This window comes from Manduca sexta, chromosome 6 (genome assembly GCF_014839805.1).
Source record: "Manduca sexta isolate Smith_Timp_Sample1 chromosome 6, JHU_Msex_v1.0, whole genome shotgun sequence".
Taxonomy (NCBI): Eukaryota; Metazoa; Arthropoda; class Insecta; order Lepidoptera; family Sphingidae; genus Manduca; species Manduca sexta.
The window spans coordinates 1,704,632-1,722,651 of record NC_051120.1 but is presented as its reverse complement, the minus strand read 5'-3'; the positions used below and the strand labels follow the sequence as shown (position 1 = coordinate 1,722,651).

General features: G+C 34.0%; 1 protein-coding gene across 1 annotated transcript; it reads right to left on the bottom strand.

The window, feature by feature from the left end:
• Positions 1–5,201: 5,201 nt before the first annotated feature.
• Positions 5,202–17,990, bottom strand: LOC115440913 (alpha-soluble NSF attachment protein). Its single transcript, XM_037446880.1, has 6 exons — positions 17,755–17,990; positions 16,224–16,420; positions 10,541–10,620; positions 9,547–9,732; positions 8,170–8,343; positions 5,202–7,206 (listed from the first exon to the last, which is right to left on the bottom strand). Exons 1-6 carry the CDS (start codon positions 17,844–17,846, stop codon positions 7,057–7,059), a joined length of 879 nt encoding a protein of 292 aa, XP_037302777.1. The 5' UTR covers positions 17,847–17,990; the 3' UTR covers positions 5,202–7,056.
• Between the last annotated feature and the right edge of the window lie 30 nt (positions 17,991–18,020).

Sequence of the window (18,020 nt, the reverse complement as noted above, 5' to 3'; positions counted from 1 at the left end):
TGCTAATTTAGTGAAGAAATCAAGTATGACAGTGAAGGAGAAATTACATAGGATGCTTGGTCATATAAACTTTAACAATTTGAATACTATGTGTACAAGTGAATTATTGAAAGGATTACCAAAGGAGATTGAATGTAAGTACATGAAATGTGCTATATGTATTGAAAATAAAATGCATAACTTGCCATTTAAAAATAATAGAAAACGAGCACAGGATATATTAGAAATTGTACACACAGATTTAAATGGGCCACACAGAACTACAGGTTTTAATGGTGAAAAATATTTCTTAAGTTTTATAGATGACTATAGTAAGTTGGCAAAAGTTTATTGTATTCCGTCAAAAGATAAAGTATATAATTGTTTAATGCAGTATGTTAATGAGATACAAAATTTAACTGGGAAAAATATTAAAGAATTGAGATGTGATAATGGAAAGGAATACATTAATAAAAGAGTGTTTGACTTTGCAAGATCAAAGGGAATTATGATTAAATCTTGTCCGCCATATGTGCATGAATTAAATGGCACAGCAGAGAGGTTCAATAGATCAATAATGGATATGTCAAGATGTCTTTTGGCAGAGGCAAAAGTGCATAAAAGATTTTGGCCTGAAGTGGTTATGGCCGCAGCTTATTTAAAGAATAGAACATTAACAAATGGCACTATAGAAAGGAAGACGCCTTATGAGATATTTTTCAAACAAAGGCCAAGCATTGAAAATTTAAGGATATATGGAAGTAAAGTATTTGTTAGAACACCAGAGGAAAAGAGAAAATGTAAATGGGACAGGAAAGCCGAGCTTGGCATACTAATGGGCTATACAGATGTTGGATATAGAGTATTAATAAACAATAGAATAGTTGTAGCAAGACATTGTGATATAATTGAAGATGATGTAATGTGTATTGGTCTCGATGATAATAGAGAAGAGAAAAATGATAAAAGTAATAGCCAGCCGAATAAATTGGAAGAGAAAATTATAGAAGAGAAGAAAGAGACTAATGCAGAAGAAAATAATGAGAAAATTAATGAAGATTTGAATGCTGAAACAAATGAAAGTTATGATGATAATAAAGTAATTGAAACAAGAAATCGGCGTAAAATCAAGCCACCAACTCGGTTTGATGAAGAATTTGGTTATTATTGTATAACTGTTAACTATTGTGATGCTATGATTCCAGATAATTTTCAGGAGGCAATAACTAGCGATGAAGCAAAAGAATGGACTGAGGCTATGAACTCGTGAGGATGAACAGTTTGGCAAAAATGAGACCTGGAGACTTGTAAGTAAACCAGCAGACAAACAGCCTTTAGATGTGAAATGGATATACAGAAAGAAAGCCGAAAATAAATTTAAAGCTAGGTTAGTAGTAAGAGGTTTTCAACAAAAAGATTTTATTGATGATATATATTCACCCGTTGCTAAAATGCAAACTTTAAAATTGTTATTGTCTTATTGTTGTCAAAATAATCTTAATATACATCAGATGGATGTTGAAACTGCTTTTTTAAATGGTAAAATTTTATCTGAAGTTTATGTAAACCAGCCAATTGGTTATGATGATGGCACTGATAGAGTTTATAAATTAAATAAAACATTATATGGTTTAAAAGAAAGCCCTCGGGCTTGGTATGAATGTGTCAATAAGTTTTTAACTAGTCTTGGATTTCAGAGAAGTAAATATGACTTTTGTTTATATTTTAAATTGGATACTAATGTGAGTGTATACATTTTGTTATATGTTGATGATTTGTTAATATGTTGTAAAGATGAAAAGGTAATGAGTAATATTAAAACAAACTGTTAAGTAAATTTACTATGAAGGATATGGGTAAAGTTAAAGAATACATTGGAATACATATTGATTATGATTATAAAAAGAATAAGACCATGACACTGAGTCAGGAATCATATATAGAATCATTAGCTAAGCGTTATAATATAATAAATACAAAGTTATATACTACACCAATGGAAGTAAATCTTAAACTAGAAAACTGTAATATAAATGAGAATGTAAAATATAGACATTTAATTGGAGCACTTTTATATATTAGTTCAGGTACAAGACCAGATATATCGTTCAGTGTTAATTATTTGAGTAGATTCCAAAATTGCTATAATGAGACACATTTTAAATATGCTTTTTGCGAGTACTTAAATATCTTTACTTAACAAAACATATAAAATTAATTTATAACATGAATATAAATTCTGATATGTTAGATTGTTATGTAGATGCAGATTTTGCAGGAGATATTGTCAGTAGGAAATCAACAACAGGATTTGTAATTAGACTGTTTGGGAATGTAATATTTTGGAAATCAAAGAAACAAAATTGTGTAACAAAGTCATCTACATTTGCTGAATACATTGCGCTGTCAGAAGCTGTTACTGAAATTAAATTTATAGTTTGTTTAATTAATGAGATTTGTCAGAAAGATTGTAAACCTGTAAAAATATATGAAGATAATATTGGAGCTCAAATTATTGCTAAATACGGAAATTTCACAAAAATTCAAAACATATTGAAGTTCATTATCATTTTGTTCATGAAAGTGTTAAAATTGGTTTAATTGATGTTATAAAAATTGCATCTGATCAAAATATAGCTGACATTTTAACAAAACCATTGGGAAGTAATAAATTTAATAAATTTAGAGATATGTTAAAGTTGTTGTAAAAGTAAATTATCTTTCAGATGGATATTATGTTGAGATAAATATTGGTTTAAATTGTTTAATTAAAAGATGATAATTGTAATATAAAAAAATAAATAAATAAATAAAATAAGTTACAATTAATATGTTATACTGAAGGTAATGTTTATAGAGCTATTGTCTTGATATGAGTAGTGTATGATATGATTTAGTTAAAATATAAATGTAAGGAGGCATGTTGAATGGGTACATTTATATTTGTTTAGGGTAACATTTGTTAATATGTAATTTAATTTGTTTTGTGGCAACACGCCTCCACTTCCTTCTTCCTGTCACGGGCTGCCGGCGAGCAGCCACAATAATGTAGTTCTTTAAGTTTATGTTTAAGATATCAAATTAAATAACAGTGATCCGTCATAGTGGTTTTATTAACAAGTTTAATTACGGCTATCAACGGATACTAGATACGATATAAGTTGGATATTAATTTATGTTTAAATATGGGTACATTTTCATTGTAACTCTATAATAGATGGTCACAACATGCAAAATGTAGTAGAGTTATATAAAACAGAGAATAAAAGTATTAGTTGTGACAAAAATTTTAAAGTTTAATTATAGAACATACTTACAATATTATGCATATCAAAAAATTTAAATGAGGTACTTAGAGAATGTGCAAGAGCTATCAATCGTGATTAATAATTATAGATCAAACCCATGGCATAGTGACATGAAATCGAAAATTTTGACATGTATTATTACAAATAGTAATATTCATTAAATGCTACAATTCACAACGCACTACATGGAAGAGGCCAAATAATTATACATTAGATTGCACTGTCCTCTAATGGGTCAAACTAAAATTTGAATATTTATTATGTTTACGTAGTCACATGACAGCGACACAGCAATAAATAAAATACGCACTAAATACTATATAATAAAATATACGACAAGAAATTTGACACACGTGTTCCTAGCCCAGTAAACGACTCTCTGTTCTGAGTATAGGAATACAAGGACTTTGCGGAATAATGGAAACGTTAATGCCTAGACATCTCATACAAAACTTTCAACCTACTATATATCAATAATTCTATAAACCAGTCACATTCATACTATGATATCCAATCGGAGTCAGACGAAACTTTTTTCCAGCCACATTGACTTCCTAATAAACCTAAGGCAGCAAGATAACATTACAAAAATAAATCGTTAAGTATATACAGTAACGCTCATGAGCAACGTTACTTAGCTAAGTGCAAAGCATTGCCGTAATGTATATTTGCAGCGACCGTATATCCACTATATCAGTGCTTTCAGCATAACAGCCATGCGGGCATTATGATTGGCTAAATTAAGATACATTACCTCAGTCGACTTTCAGATAAACAAAGCTGAAAAGCCAAAGAAAACTATGAAATTGCCAAGGCTGCGGTCGGGCGCCCTGTGTATAATATTATTTGAGAAAACTGATGCAAAAGTGAACATTATTTTAAAAACGTCATTGGTGTCATTTAAACTGGACCACTGAATAGTCATTATATAATAGTATAAAGGGCCAATTTCAGTAAGCGATCCCACCTGCGATGCACTAGTGAAAATGGACCAATCAGAGTACAGTTTGATATGCTTATAATTGATTTGTTTAATAATATGAGTACACTAGCGCCACAAGTTGAGTAATGATGAAGCGAACTACTTTGAGATCTTACGTATTTTGCGCTATTCGGTATTCGGCTGGAAAGCTTCCGATAGTGACACCAGCTTATTACTAGAGTCGTTGGCAGTCATCTCACCGCCCTATTTTTTAGGGAATAGCTAGTGCTATTCTAGTGCTGCTAGTCTGAAGTTAGGGGCATTTACAGATAGCAGTGTTTTCGATGCGGATTCTTTTCTGTTCAATTTTCAGAGCTCTTCCGAAACGGCTTCTAAAACTTCTTGATGGAAGTTGTATGAGGCTTAAATTGTTGCTGAATTTAAGCACTTCTCATTCACACTTTTCAATAAAATTAACCTATATCCACACAAATATCCATCCATCCGATACGCACATAAGTCAAAAGTTCGATTAATATTTATTTATCGCCGGTTTCAATAAAAGATTCCAATCTTGAGTATTGATGGTGAAAATGGACCAATCAGAACAAAGTTGTTTGACATACTTACAAATGACTTTTGATTGGTTTACACTCGGTATCGAATCGAAGATTGAGATTGTTTATTGAAATCGACGGATAGACTAAATAGCCAAGAACTGAGGAATTGTGATGGCATATATTTAATACCAAATCTCTATTCAACAATACACATAGAACAGTGTTATATTCCTTTATTTAATATCCAACATACAACTAGAGGTAGCACGCAGTGGCATTTCATCGAAAAAATGTAAGCCTAAAGTAACCGCGTGATACAATACTTATGAATGTCATACAATCAAAATTCCATTATATATCAACTGCCACGACGGTGGCTTTACAGGAAGCCTTAACCTACTTAGACAAGGAAGAAAAAAAGTAAAAAAAAAATTATCATTATAAAATTTATTAAATAACGAAACAATACATTATTTACAACAACAAAAATAGTTTATAAAAAAACCATTGTTATTCTAAATGAGAATAGGCCCCGATCAGAAATTATATTGAATTTTAGAAATGCTAATGTCCACGATGCCGCCTTTAAACATCTAAAAATCTATCGAGTATGAGAGCTCTTCCAATATCAAGTATAGATATCCTTTAAGGCTATTCTAATAGTCGATAATAAATTTTAACAAACGTTTAAATAATATACATCTTAAACACAAACGGAAATGCTTAATACAGTCGACTTACGACGATTACATATATTACGATATTTTGTTAACATTCACCTTTATCGATAAAAATGAGTCCTGTTATCGATAAATTTACACTCCAACAAATATGAAGCAAAAAACCAAATTGCTCTTTGAGTTTAATATACATGTCCTTGGGTTTCTCAATACTCGATATAACCACTTAAAGAACATCCAAACCATTGGCATCGATAACAAAAACGGGGTCGTATCTAACGCTAAATAAATATATACAATAATAGGCCTCAGCCCGTCTTTATAAAATAAATATAATAAAAAAAAACGACAGTGTACTTAGGGTATGGAACGTTTTTATGTCTCCCGAATTATACTAAATAGTCTAAATAGAACTAGATCTGCGTTGTATTGTAGACATTTGGTACTACTAGATGAGATTTTAGTTATGCATGTTTCTCTTGTGACTTAAACTATGTTTATAGACAAAGAAATAGACGGAGTTTGACATTAGACTTACAAGATTCCGTAGACAAGTTTGGCTATGGTATATTTCATATACCGTAACTTTTGATTTGATAGTATTTAATAAATACTTCCAATGAAAGAGGAATTGTTGAACAATTCTGCAAAAAGTATTTGCTGTTTTGCAAATGTTTATCGACCTTGGACATGTCATTTTAGTATAGTCAATGTATTAAGCTCTATCAATTCCCATGTCTATGGTTTAATGGTGTAATACTGGTGATTATAAACGTTAAGAGGTAAATTTATGAAGCAGACTAATATCTCCATACATTTAGGATCTAAGCTCAATAAACTATTTAACTTGACATCACTTCGCTGGATAAAATTGTCACAGGATTTGATCATAAAATATTGAAAGTAGCGTTCTTAGTTTATACTTACTATAATAAGGAATACAGCCCGTTCAGATTTATAACGCGTTTAGAAACGTCTGAAAACGCGCGTCAAACGCGTTTATCCTGAAGGGACCTTTATTTGTTTACAATACCACACAGACTTCGCCTAACTGTTACAATGAAGTAGCAATAATGAAATATTCTACGTAATTTACGATAAAAAGGAAATTTTAAACGTTGCGCGTCGTCGCTCGCTAGTCTATCGGCTCAAGTTTGAGCATTTAGTCTTAAATGGTTACTATTGCTTCAATTATTTTGAACATTTAAATAACAAGATATTAAAACGTTTACTTTACGTGTCAATGAGGATAAATAAATCGTTGCATAAACAATAAAAATATGCTTCATCGAAAGATTATCGATTAGTGAAGTCAAAAAATCCATAATAAAAATTGCATTAACGGTGTCCGTAATCTTTATCGATATGGTGCATTGTAAAATTAAATTGGTGATAAATTTTATCGACTTGAAACGTTGACACCACTAGCCAAGTCCAAAAAATATTAAATAATTGTGTAATCATCGATACCCAAAAATTAGCGAAAAATGTTTAAATCACATTAGAATTAAAAAAATCGATAAAAAACAAATGTAATCGATACAAAATAATTATAATCAATCAATTCACACGCAGCTAACGACGGCAACGGCCCGGGGGTGGTGCACTCAACGCAGGTCGGGGTTATCGTTGATCTGCTTCTTGACTCGCACCAGCATGGTCGTGAACCACTGGTCCAGTCGGGATATGCTGTCGAACGTCTTCACCGCCTCGGTGAACGCCTCCACGTTCTGGTCTTCCAGGTGCTCGATCAACTCCTGGGGAAAATGATAGGTTAATTTTAGTTTTGTAGTAGTTATCACTTTTATTGTGTAAAGGCTTAGTATACGCTAATTAAAGTTTAAGTTGAAATTTGAATGACGATAAATCGAAATAGCAGATTATGATTATGTTCTATATCTTGCAAACCTATAAAGCTGCCCCCGGCTGAGACTCTGAGTGACCAGTGCGAGCCAAAACAGCTCTTTCTAACCGGAATGCCATGGCAATGTCGCCAGCTACGTAAGTATGAACACCTCTGGCAACCGACGGTCTCTAAATAAAAGTAGCTAATGGTAGCCAACATAGCTGTTTTAGTCAGTTTATTGGCATCGCTTGTTAAGAGTGGACCGACAGGTATGTTTTACGCTGCAAATCACATTTATTTTGTAAATAACCTTGTGGTTAAATGTTGGAAATATTAACCGAACGTCCAACACGGTTGGCGACTGAATATGAGAGGGTAGCTTACTCGTATACAATTTATTGGTAACGACGCCAGCACGCTAGAAAATGAAAATTCTACACAGGAAGCCCTTGTTTGTGGCTATGCCTTCAATTTGGCGACATTGCCAAAGCAGTTGCTTGTCATATGTTTCAATATGAATTGGTTTGATAAATGGCGCTATGGCGTCCCGATAGGACAATGCTCTGACGATGACTTTATCAAACTTACTTGTATGGGAAATCGCCTAGAAGATCGCAACATGTAAATTTTTGGACCGTATCTAATTTATCTCCCACTAATGTGGATTTGTAGGACTGCTGGTTCGTATAAGTACCCAATACTGACGAATAATAATAATAATATAATATCTTAACATCTTGCGATCGTTCCGTCGATATCCGATACATTATATGGTCCTTCGAGCCGGATGTTTGAGACTGTGCTAGCATTGTTTAAATGAATTTAAATATACGGAACACTGTCTCGTAGCAGTATATAGTCGGTATTGACTCACCTTAACAAGCTTGCACTCCCTGGTGTCGGCGAAGGCCGGGTAGAGCGCGCTGTACTTCTCCAGCGCGTGCTGCGCGTTGAGCAGGTCCACGCACAGGTGGCACAGCGCCGCGCGGAACATGTACTCCTTCGCGCTGTACTTCAGCAGGCTGTTGTCTAGGGACGACTTGGCGATCTGCGGCGATAGATCATGTATTAGAAAACTCATGTAAGGGCGTAAAAAAATACAATTGACATATCATATATTATTTTTTACTTTTAAATCGTCATGTCGTTCATTCTTGAATAAATGTAACTATTAATAAGAACCAACAAATGGTTGACATTCTCATTCATAAAATTTTATAAAAACATCAAATTTATTTAAGGAAATAGAACATCATATAACTTACTAGCTCTCCCTCGCGGCCTCGCCCGCTTTAATGAGTTTTTCGGGATAAAAGTACCGCTATTTATTTTCCTGGGATATAAAATAGCCTATAACCTTCCCAGGGTCTTCTATCTCCATACCAAATTAAATAAAAATCCGTTCAGTAGATTTTGAGAAAACGGATAACATACATACAGACAGAAAGGGGCACTTTGTTTTGTAATATGTATAGACTAGCTTTTGCCCGCGGCTCCGCCCGCGTTATAAAGTTTTTCAGACTAAAGTTTTCCGTTATAAAAGTAGTAGTTTCCCGGGAGCCTATGTTCTTCCCGGGGTTTCAAACTGTCTCCATACTAAATTTCATCTTAATGCGTTGGGTAGTTTTTGAGTTTAACACGTTCAGGCAGACAGATGCAGCGGGGAACTTTGTTTTATAATATATTTTTTAGAACTTTTTAAGTGAAACAATCCCGTCATACATCATTGTTGCATAACTTTAACCGTTTACGCAGCGCAGGCAACGGAAGCGCTCAAAACTCATAATTTTCCCCGTTTAAGCAACATGTTTCAGTACTGCTCCGCTCCTATTGGTCATAGCGTGATGATATATAACTTTGAGCACTCCACAACAAAAGGACTATTCAACACAAAAATATTTTTTCAGTTCGAATCGGTAGTTCCTGAGATTAGCCATTACTGCTCCGCTCCTACTGAATATAGCGTGATGATATATAGCCTATAGCACTCCACGAACAAAGGGCTATCCAACTCAAAAAAGATTTTTTCAGTTTGGACCGGTAGTTCCTGAGATTAGCCATTACTGCCCCGCTCCTATTGGGTATAGCGTGATGATATATAGCCTATAGCACTCCACGAACAAAGGGCTATCCAACGTAAAAAGAATTTTTCGGTTTGGACCGGTAGTTCCTGAGATTAGCGCGTTCAAACAAACAAACAAACAAACAAACTCTTCAGCTTTATATAATAGTATAGATTTCAAATTTTTACCTGCTCATAGATCTGTATGGCCTTGTCATAATGCTCCAACTGGGCGGCGTACTGCGCCAGCTTGAGCATGCACTTGTTTGCCGAGGAGGTGGACTCCTCGCCGCGGAAGTAGTCCGCCGCCTGCTCGTAGTGCTGCATCGCGCGGGCCAGGTCCACGCACTCCGTCTCGTACAGCTCCGCTATATTCTGGAAGGGAGGCAGGCGGGTTTACATTAAGGTGGTAGCTCAAGGTCCATTTTCATACATTTTGTTTCGGCTTTAATCTGGGTAACTAAACAATCATGGATATTTCTGCCTTTAAAATTTCGTCATATTAAATTTTAAAGGCCGAAATATCCATGATTATTAATTATTTTTACGTTTTTCTTTCAACTGCGAGAACTAATCACTAACTAGACGTGAATTTAAATTCTTTACTTGCCAATACTTGTTTAGTTACCCAGATTAAAGCCGAAACAAAATGTATGAAAATGGACCTTGAGCTACCACCTTAATACGTTCTGAAGAAACAGTTGACAAGCGGACTTGAAATTAATGGATGTATGTAAGTTATAATTACTTGACTGCCAATCTCATGATAAGGGTAGTTACTGCTCGAAAAATATCAATTAAGCACTAATAAATGGTAATGAAATGAGTACTAATCACATGAGCTAATATGTCAAGAGGTGGAAAACATTTACCTGGTCATGATAAAATAGGCTTTTAGACAAAGATTTCATTCTTAAAAGCATTTAACCTAGAGCTGTATTAGTAAAATTAATAACTCATACACATCATAGATATTGAATCCGATTGGAAGCCGTCGGTCCTACGCCCTATCTCTCTCCAGTCATATCGGATTACCGCCTTTCCGGACTATGAAAATGCACCTGTGTATTGCGTACCCACTAGTACACTATAATATTTCCCGCGTACCTGGCTGATACTGTATGGTTCTGCTGACAGTACATAGAGATAATAAAAAAAATATGTGACTACTATAAACATTTACCTGATGCTGCTTAGCGGCTACAGTGAACCGTCCCATGTCGGTGTAAATCTCGATGGCTTTCAACAGACAAGATACAGCCTCTGTAACAACGGAAAAGAAATGCTATGTATGTGGGAATTTGTACGAAATTAGAATGATTATAATTAATTTCATAAAACCTCTTGTTTTATATTCCATTCGTGCTTTATCTAAAAGTATCTCAATTCAAATGTAATTGTCAATCGACCTACTCTATTTCATCACGTTTATACATTATGTTGTATTGTACTGGAACGCGTGGGCCTCTCTGGTGTGTTACAATGAAGTCTAAATCTGCTATCAAGCAACATAGTGTTCCTGTTTGAAGGACACCTAATGCAATCAGTGTACTATCTAGATATTATGTGATTTAACATCAAATGAGTCAGAGATAAATGTGCCATATTGTAATATGCAATTCTTGTTGGTGTTGCTACTGTTTATGGACAATGACCTTTATTATCAGGTGGAAAAATGACACGTCTCTACAGTCAACATGCAGTATTATAATTAAAAAAAAATATATGATTTCATCTCATCATTAAATGTTTATATAACTTGCTGGTATTTTTGTAAAGATAGGTCGTTATCTTTATAAATAAAAATGAATCACCGAAATGTTTGTACTCGCATAACTCCAAACGACTGCACCAAATTGGATAAATCTTTATTTCATGTGTTCGTTATTGCCAGAAAGTTTGTATGACATAAAACGTAATATAAAAAAATAACAAATTTAAAAAAAAATGTGTTTTTGGTTGGGTTTCTGGATTAGATTCACTATTGCACCCAATTGCGCTGTACTTGAATTGTAGAACTTCATCTTTATCACCTTTTTAGGACAAAACAAAGTTTGTTAGGGCCGCTATTTTTTTGTATTAAGTCTTAATTCCTGTGGTAGATGGTGTTTATGTTATCTAAAGAAATAATTAGAATGTACAAATACAGCAAAGTTAATCAAGTGTTATAGTGAGTTTAACATCACACAATTATGATTCTAATTATAGTCCATCAGTTTAAGTATTTATCTAAATGTAAAAATATCAGCTCTGTATTGTATTCTGTCCGACTGCTAAAATGCAAAAATCATTACTATAAATAAATAAAACAGAATTTTCTTTCCACTGCGTTTTTTTATATGATATTTATACTATATCTATCTATATGTATATCTACCGATATCGGTCAGGTTACCGCCAGAATTTCTGACATATCGCTCGATAATTCCGGACATATGAATCTAGGCCAAATCCGGATCAACCTGAATGTTATTCTTGACATCTCCACGTATTAGTGTTACCGAGACACTGAATGTTTAAAGATTATATTAAAATGTATACAATTATATCTAATAACGGTATAGTTATTAAAACTGATATAGTTATTCATAAATAAAAAATGTACGGTTTTTGCAATTTTTCCTTTATCTGCACTATAAGACGTTGCTTCGTACCAAAATTTCAAGATTCTGAGTTCACGGGAAGTACCTTGTAGGTTTTGATTCCCTTGCAAGTTTTGACAAATGCGGCATAAATGGCCGTATCTTTTGATTGCGTTGGCTTAGAAGCTTGAATTTTTCACAGCTTCAAGGAACAGTAGACTTGAGTATTTGATATAAATTTCAACTTAATATCTCCACGCGTTTCTCTGAAAAAGGGTCTTGACAGACCGACGGACGGACAACAAAGTGATCCTATAATGGTTCCATTTTTTTCTTTTGAGGTACGGAACCCTAAAAATGAGTTTCGTGAAGATGTTATAATAATATCAGCCCTGTATTATATACTTGCCCACTGCTGAGCACGGGCCTCCTCTACTACTGAGAGGGATTAGGCCTTAGATTGGTAGACTTCACACACCTTCGAAATTCCAATAGAGAACTTCTCAGATGTGCAGGTTTCCTCACGATGTTTTCTTTCACCGTTAAAGCGAACGATAAATTCACAAAGAATACACACATGATTTTAGAAAAGTCAGAGGTGTGTGCCCTTGGGATTTGAACCTGCGGACATTCGTCTTGGCAGTCCGTTCCACACCCAACTAGGCTATCGGCTTTCGCCGCGTGAAGATGTTAATGGATGTCAATTGCACTTGTTACCACATCGACGTCTTATCAACAATAATTATCAACAGCTACCTGATACGTTTTACTTCATGTCCGATAACTATCTCACGTCATGGTGATTTTGTTCAAACTATAATATTTACACACCTCACTCACATTATCTGTCAGATAAGACTTTGTTGATGACCTAGAACTTAGCTTCCATCGTGTTATATGCGTTTAACGTAATGCTGATCGTGAAATAATATACTCGTTATAAATTATAGCCGATCCAGGAAATATGAACCTCGTCATGTTGTGTCAAAATATGGGACTAATTTCTTGTTAATTGAATTATTGGAGCGAAGAAAAAATAGCGCCATCAAACCATTTCTCTTAATTTCGTGGTCAGGCTATAACTATGATTGGGAATAAAAGCACCAATGTGTTTATTTTCGAGACAGAAAGATGACTGTGAGATAATCTAGAAGATATACTATCTGTATTCTATATGTCAAAATCCATCCAAATCCGTCCATCGCTTTCCGCCTTTACTTCCAAACAAACATTCCAATATTATATTCATATTCGTGATATAGTTGTTAATTTAAATAAACCTCACTTTTATACTTAACATCAGAATTGACTTCCTATTTTATAACATTTTTAGAATCGATTTTAGCTCTAGAATGCATGTCCTAGCACTATTAGGTACAATCACGCCATGACGGCGCCACAATTTCGTAATAATATGGGTTTTTCCCAAAAACAATGGATATTGTAGTTTGCGAATACTTCATTTCTTATGAGCAAAAGATGAGAAAGAAATGGAACGCCTGATCGTCAAAACCAACCAATACCTGTTATCAGCCACAATGCTGGTCGTGGGTTCTTCGAGAAATAATGGTGATCGGATTGGCTTATTAATTACTAAAGACTTGACAAGTTGCAAGAACGATGCTGTACTTTTTTTATTCGGGCATGGTAAATAAATGGGGTCCAGATGGCGTGGAATGACGAAATACGGTTACCCCTGTTAGCTCTATAATAAACTTTATAAGCTAATTTAATTAAGTAATAATTAAATATTCTCATGTACCTTGACTTATATAATATACTATACTTATCATAAGTGCAACTATGTTCGCCTACGTGATGAATACAGATTTTTTTTTTATAAATTATTGTTGCCAGACATAATATTTTGTAAACCAATGTTGCATTGTCATCTTCTTTTGTTTTACTGGCAACACTATCTCTCTGATTAGCACCTACGCCGTGCGAACTTGACAGTTTGTCATCGTGTTCCTCAACGTAAATATCTATAAATTTCGGTCCAATCATTTAATATTTCGCCCTATAAAACCAAAAACCCCTCGCCAGTTAATAGAATGATGCAGTCCTGAACTTTACTCGTAATACATCTTGTTTAATCTCTACATAGTTCTAAAGATTGAATCTTGGAGACGTTTTAATTGAGACAACTCAGTTTCATTTTGAAGCGCGATGGTCACTTAAGACGCTGTCACATTGAAGTCAGCATCTTAAGATCGTCACTATTTAATATAAACATATCAACATCTCAAACGATATCTTAAGACACATGACGGATTTTGACAGCTGAATTTTGTTTATTCAACATCGGCGACTCAGCTGAGAACATGCTCTTATATAACAGCTTAGGCTTAATTTATTAAATACATGGAATGTCTACTTGAGATCCTACTCAAATATGAGATTAAATTATGAATCCTCAAACTCCCCATAAATCCTTAGTTGTTAGTACTAAGTTCCATACATTTAATATTTATTTGAGATCCTACTCAAAGTAGAGATTAATTTATTCATTAGATTCCCCATAAATCATTTGGATTATATAAAAAAAGTACAGCATTTAATTACGAATTTTAATATCAAGCATAAAAAGACACATTAAATGTTAGTTATTACTTACTACTAGAGAGATATTAAGTATGTAGAGCGCCACAACTTATTTCTAACTTTGGCCTGCAGCCAGTAGGACATCTGGCACATGATTGTGGATTTTTGGCCGAAACACTTCGTCCAAGTTATCCTTACGTTACCAAGTTGTTCCTACCCTAATTCCATTAGCAGGCGCAATATGTTGGATGCGGCACGAAAATATAGCTTTTGGTTTTACTAATATCATATTTTTACCATTTTATTTAAATAACCGCGTGGTGGACAATTTTTTCCGTACGATTTATAGCTACATTAAGAACATACCCCATCATGCGTTATTGTCCGCGAGTTGTTTAACGACTATGATAATTGCTTATAGATCCAAATACTGCTGAAACATTTATTTTTTTTGTAGAACAGATTACAGTATCGGTATAACAGACCAGTAATATTCCTATAGAAATAAATCTGCTAGTCAGTGACGAAACTTCACATACGTGTGAATAACAAATCCGACGTTATACGAAGCTGAGGCTTACTGATATACTAGCTTTTTAAAGCCAATACTGACAATCCAGCTATTTAATCACAAATGAATTGAGCATCGTCCCGAACTGATCGCAATATTAATCTTTATTTCCTGTCTAACCGCCATGTTTAGTAAAGAACCCTATCGCTTTTTTTGATCTATTTCAATAACAAGCCAATCAGAATAAAGTATTTTTGACATGTCTACAAAAAAGGTATTTGGTTTGGTTAATTCTCGGAATCGGATTGAAGATTATGATTTCGATCGATTATTAAAAATAGCTGTAAGAGAATTAACGACAACAACACTCATAAAATAGTTAGAAATTTACTAAAAAAACAATGTCAATTAATAACAGTTTTGTGTTACAAACACGTGTCATTAATATACAACGTCGAAAATTCGACAGCGGGGTGACAAACCGTTTTAATTACGTTGAATTTATGCAGATGTATGCACGAGCGCCGTCGAAGTTGGAGAACAAATCAGCTATTTTATAATTAGTGTATAGTGTTACGGGTTGATTATGCAATAGCCTCGTTGTAAGAACGATATACTCGAGCTGTCAATCGTTGGTTTTGATTCTCCAATAGCGTAACACTGATTTGTGTAAGTTTGATAAACAGAAATGCGTTGCTTGTCGATTGAAATTTGTGACAAATGGTGGTAGTTCTCTCATATGTGAGTCCGCCTGGGTAGGTACTAACGCAATGTCTATTTCTGCCGCCAAGCAGCAGTGTGCAGTCACTGTTGTGTTCCGGTTTGAAGGACATTCTAGCCAGTGTAACTACTGGACATAAGACTTAACACCTCATGTCTCAGAATGATGAGCGCAGTGGAATACCAAAAATACTTTGTAATTCAAGGTGTTGGATGGTGTTTCTACTGTTTATGGACGGTCGTATCGCTTACCATCAAGCGAACGGCAAGATCGTCTCGTCATTAAAAGCGAAAAAAAAAAAACGGAGAAAGGCTCTCCATCTATATCGCATAATTGTAATATTAACATCATTATCGGTGAAGATTTATAGTTTAAGCACACAAATTAATCAAAGTAATCTCCATAACTCCAAACCAGATATAAAAATTTGTTCCCTAATATGAAATAACATATTATATCTACAAGCTTGTATCCAGGAAACAGACATTAAAGGTAGCACTTAACTTACCGTTAGGATCGCATTTCTTGTAGCAATTGGACGCGTCTACGAAGTTGGTGGCCGCGTCGTGGCGCACGCCCGCCTTCAGGTGCAACTGGGCCGCGCTGCAAAACGCCTGCCCGGCTTGAGGCCACTTCTTGGACATTTTGAACAGGTTCGCTGCCCGGAGATAGCAGTCAACAGCCTCTTCAACTTTAGATGAGCCACTGTGTGGATAATAAAATATAACGATGAAGTTAATTACACCCAAAAATATGATGTTTTTTTTTTACCTTAAAATGCAAACAAATTCTTGGTGTCCTACTATAAAAGTAAAAATTATGGTCCTCATTCATTGGGAGATGGCCCAAAATAAAGAAACATAATGTAAGTGACCAGTCATAAATTTTATTGTTTGAAACAACTAACATGGGGATCAGAAAATAATAGGAGACAAAAAAACATGAGGGATGCCTGTCATCAAATAAAATATTATATATGAAGGTAACAATGACAGATATTTTCACAGAGTATGAATAGAAATACATTACTAGCAGTTGCTTGCCGCTCCACTTATCAGAGATATCTACCACCAATATGGTCTCTGTGATTATTTTCAACAAAGATTAAAACATCTTCACAAAGTTAATCTTTACTAATATTATAATTGTAAATGTTTGTAAAAATTATTACATATTCATCACAAGTAAATGCACTAATTATTACACAAGTAAAAGAGTTTTATTTTAATTTAGTTCTGTTTAAATAGATGACACAGGTAACATACAGATAATTCTATAGATAGCTACAGTGATTTAGGGACTTTAGTTGTGAAAAAGACTTCAAATGGGCACAAAGATGCAAGTATTGCCTAGTCATTTATAATTTTAATAAAATATCTTAACAAGTTATAATAAAGAGATAAAATTGTTGCAAGTATATGAATCACACTAGACTATTTGCAATACCAACTTTCTATTAATAAATGTTTTTGAATATTGATACCTAGTAAATGAGGAAAAGTATTTAAATATACATGAATTTCAATCTGAATGAGTTTCTTATCCTACCCAGACGGTTCACCGGCTTGACAGTACATTGAGTGCGTTTTAGCGATCAATAATATTTTATTAGATAAAAATAAATTCTACATCATAGCCTAAAATAACTTTTCAAATGTAAAACATTAGGAATACATTTGCATACCTAGTTCACATATAACAAGTGTTAATTGTATTACTTTTTTTAGATTTCCTACATGCATGATTCATACTGATCTGCTAATTACACCAATTGACTGTAATACTTTAGAATCAATCCGAATTATGTAGGTTCCTTTGTAAGTGAAATGTATGCATAAAGTATCACTTTCATTACAATTAGCTCGAAATATAGGACAATAAAAATACGTGTTAGAGAAAAAAATTGCGTGAAAAGAAATCATAATGCAAAAATACAGTTGCATAAATTCAATTCTTGTACCTGGAATAAAAATCGGCTACGATCCTACATTAATAAGAACATTTATTCAACAAAATAATGCCTCAATCTTTGTCCTCACCCAAAAAGTGACCCGAGGAAGCTTTTCGACGAATTTAACTTTTTCTCCGCCTCAGCCATGAGCTGCATCGCTTTCTGTTCGTTATCGGCCATCTCTGTGGCTTATTTATCACTGTACACTAAGAAAAAAATGTAAATTTCACTTGAATTTCAACAAATTATTGACAAAATGTCGTCATCGGAGATATGCGAAATCCCGTCGCTGTCATCGATTGGTTGTGTGTTGCCAACAGAAAAAAACCTGCTGTACTAAGCAAGGATAATAAT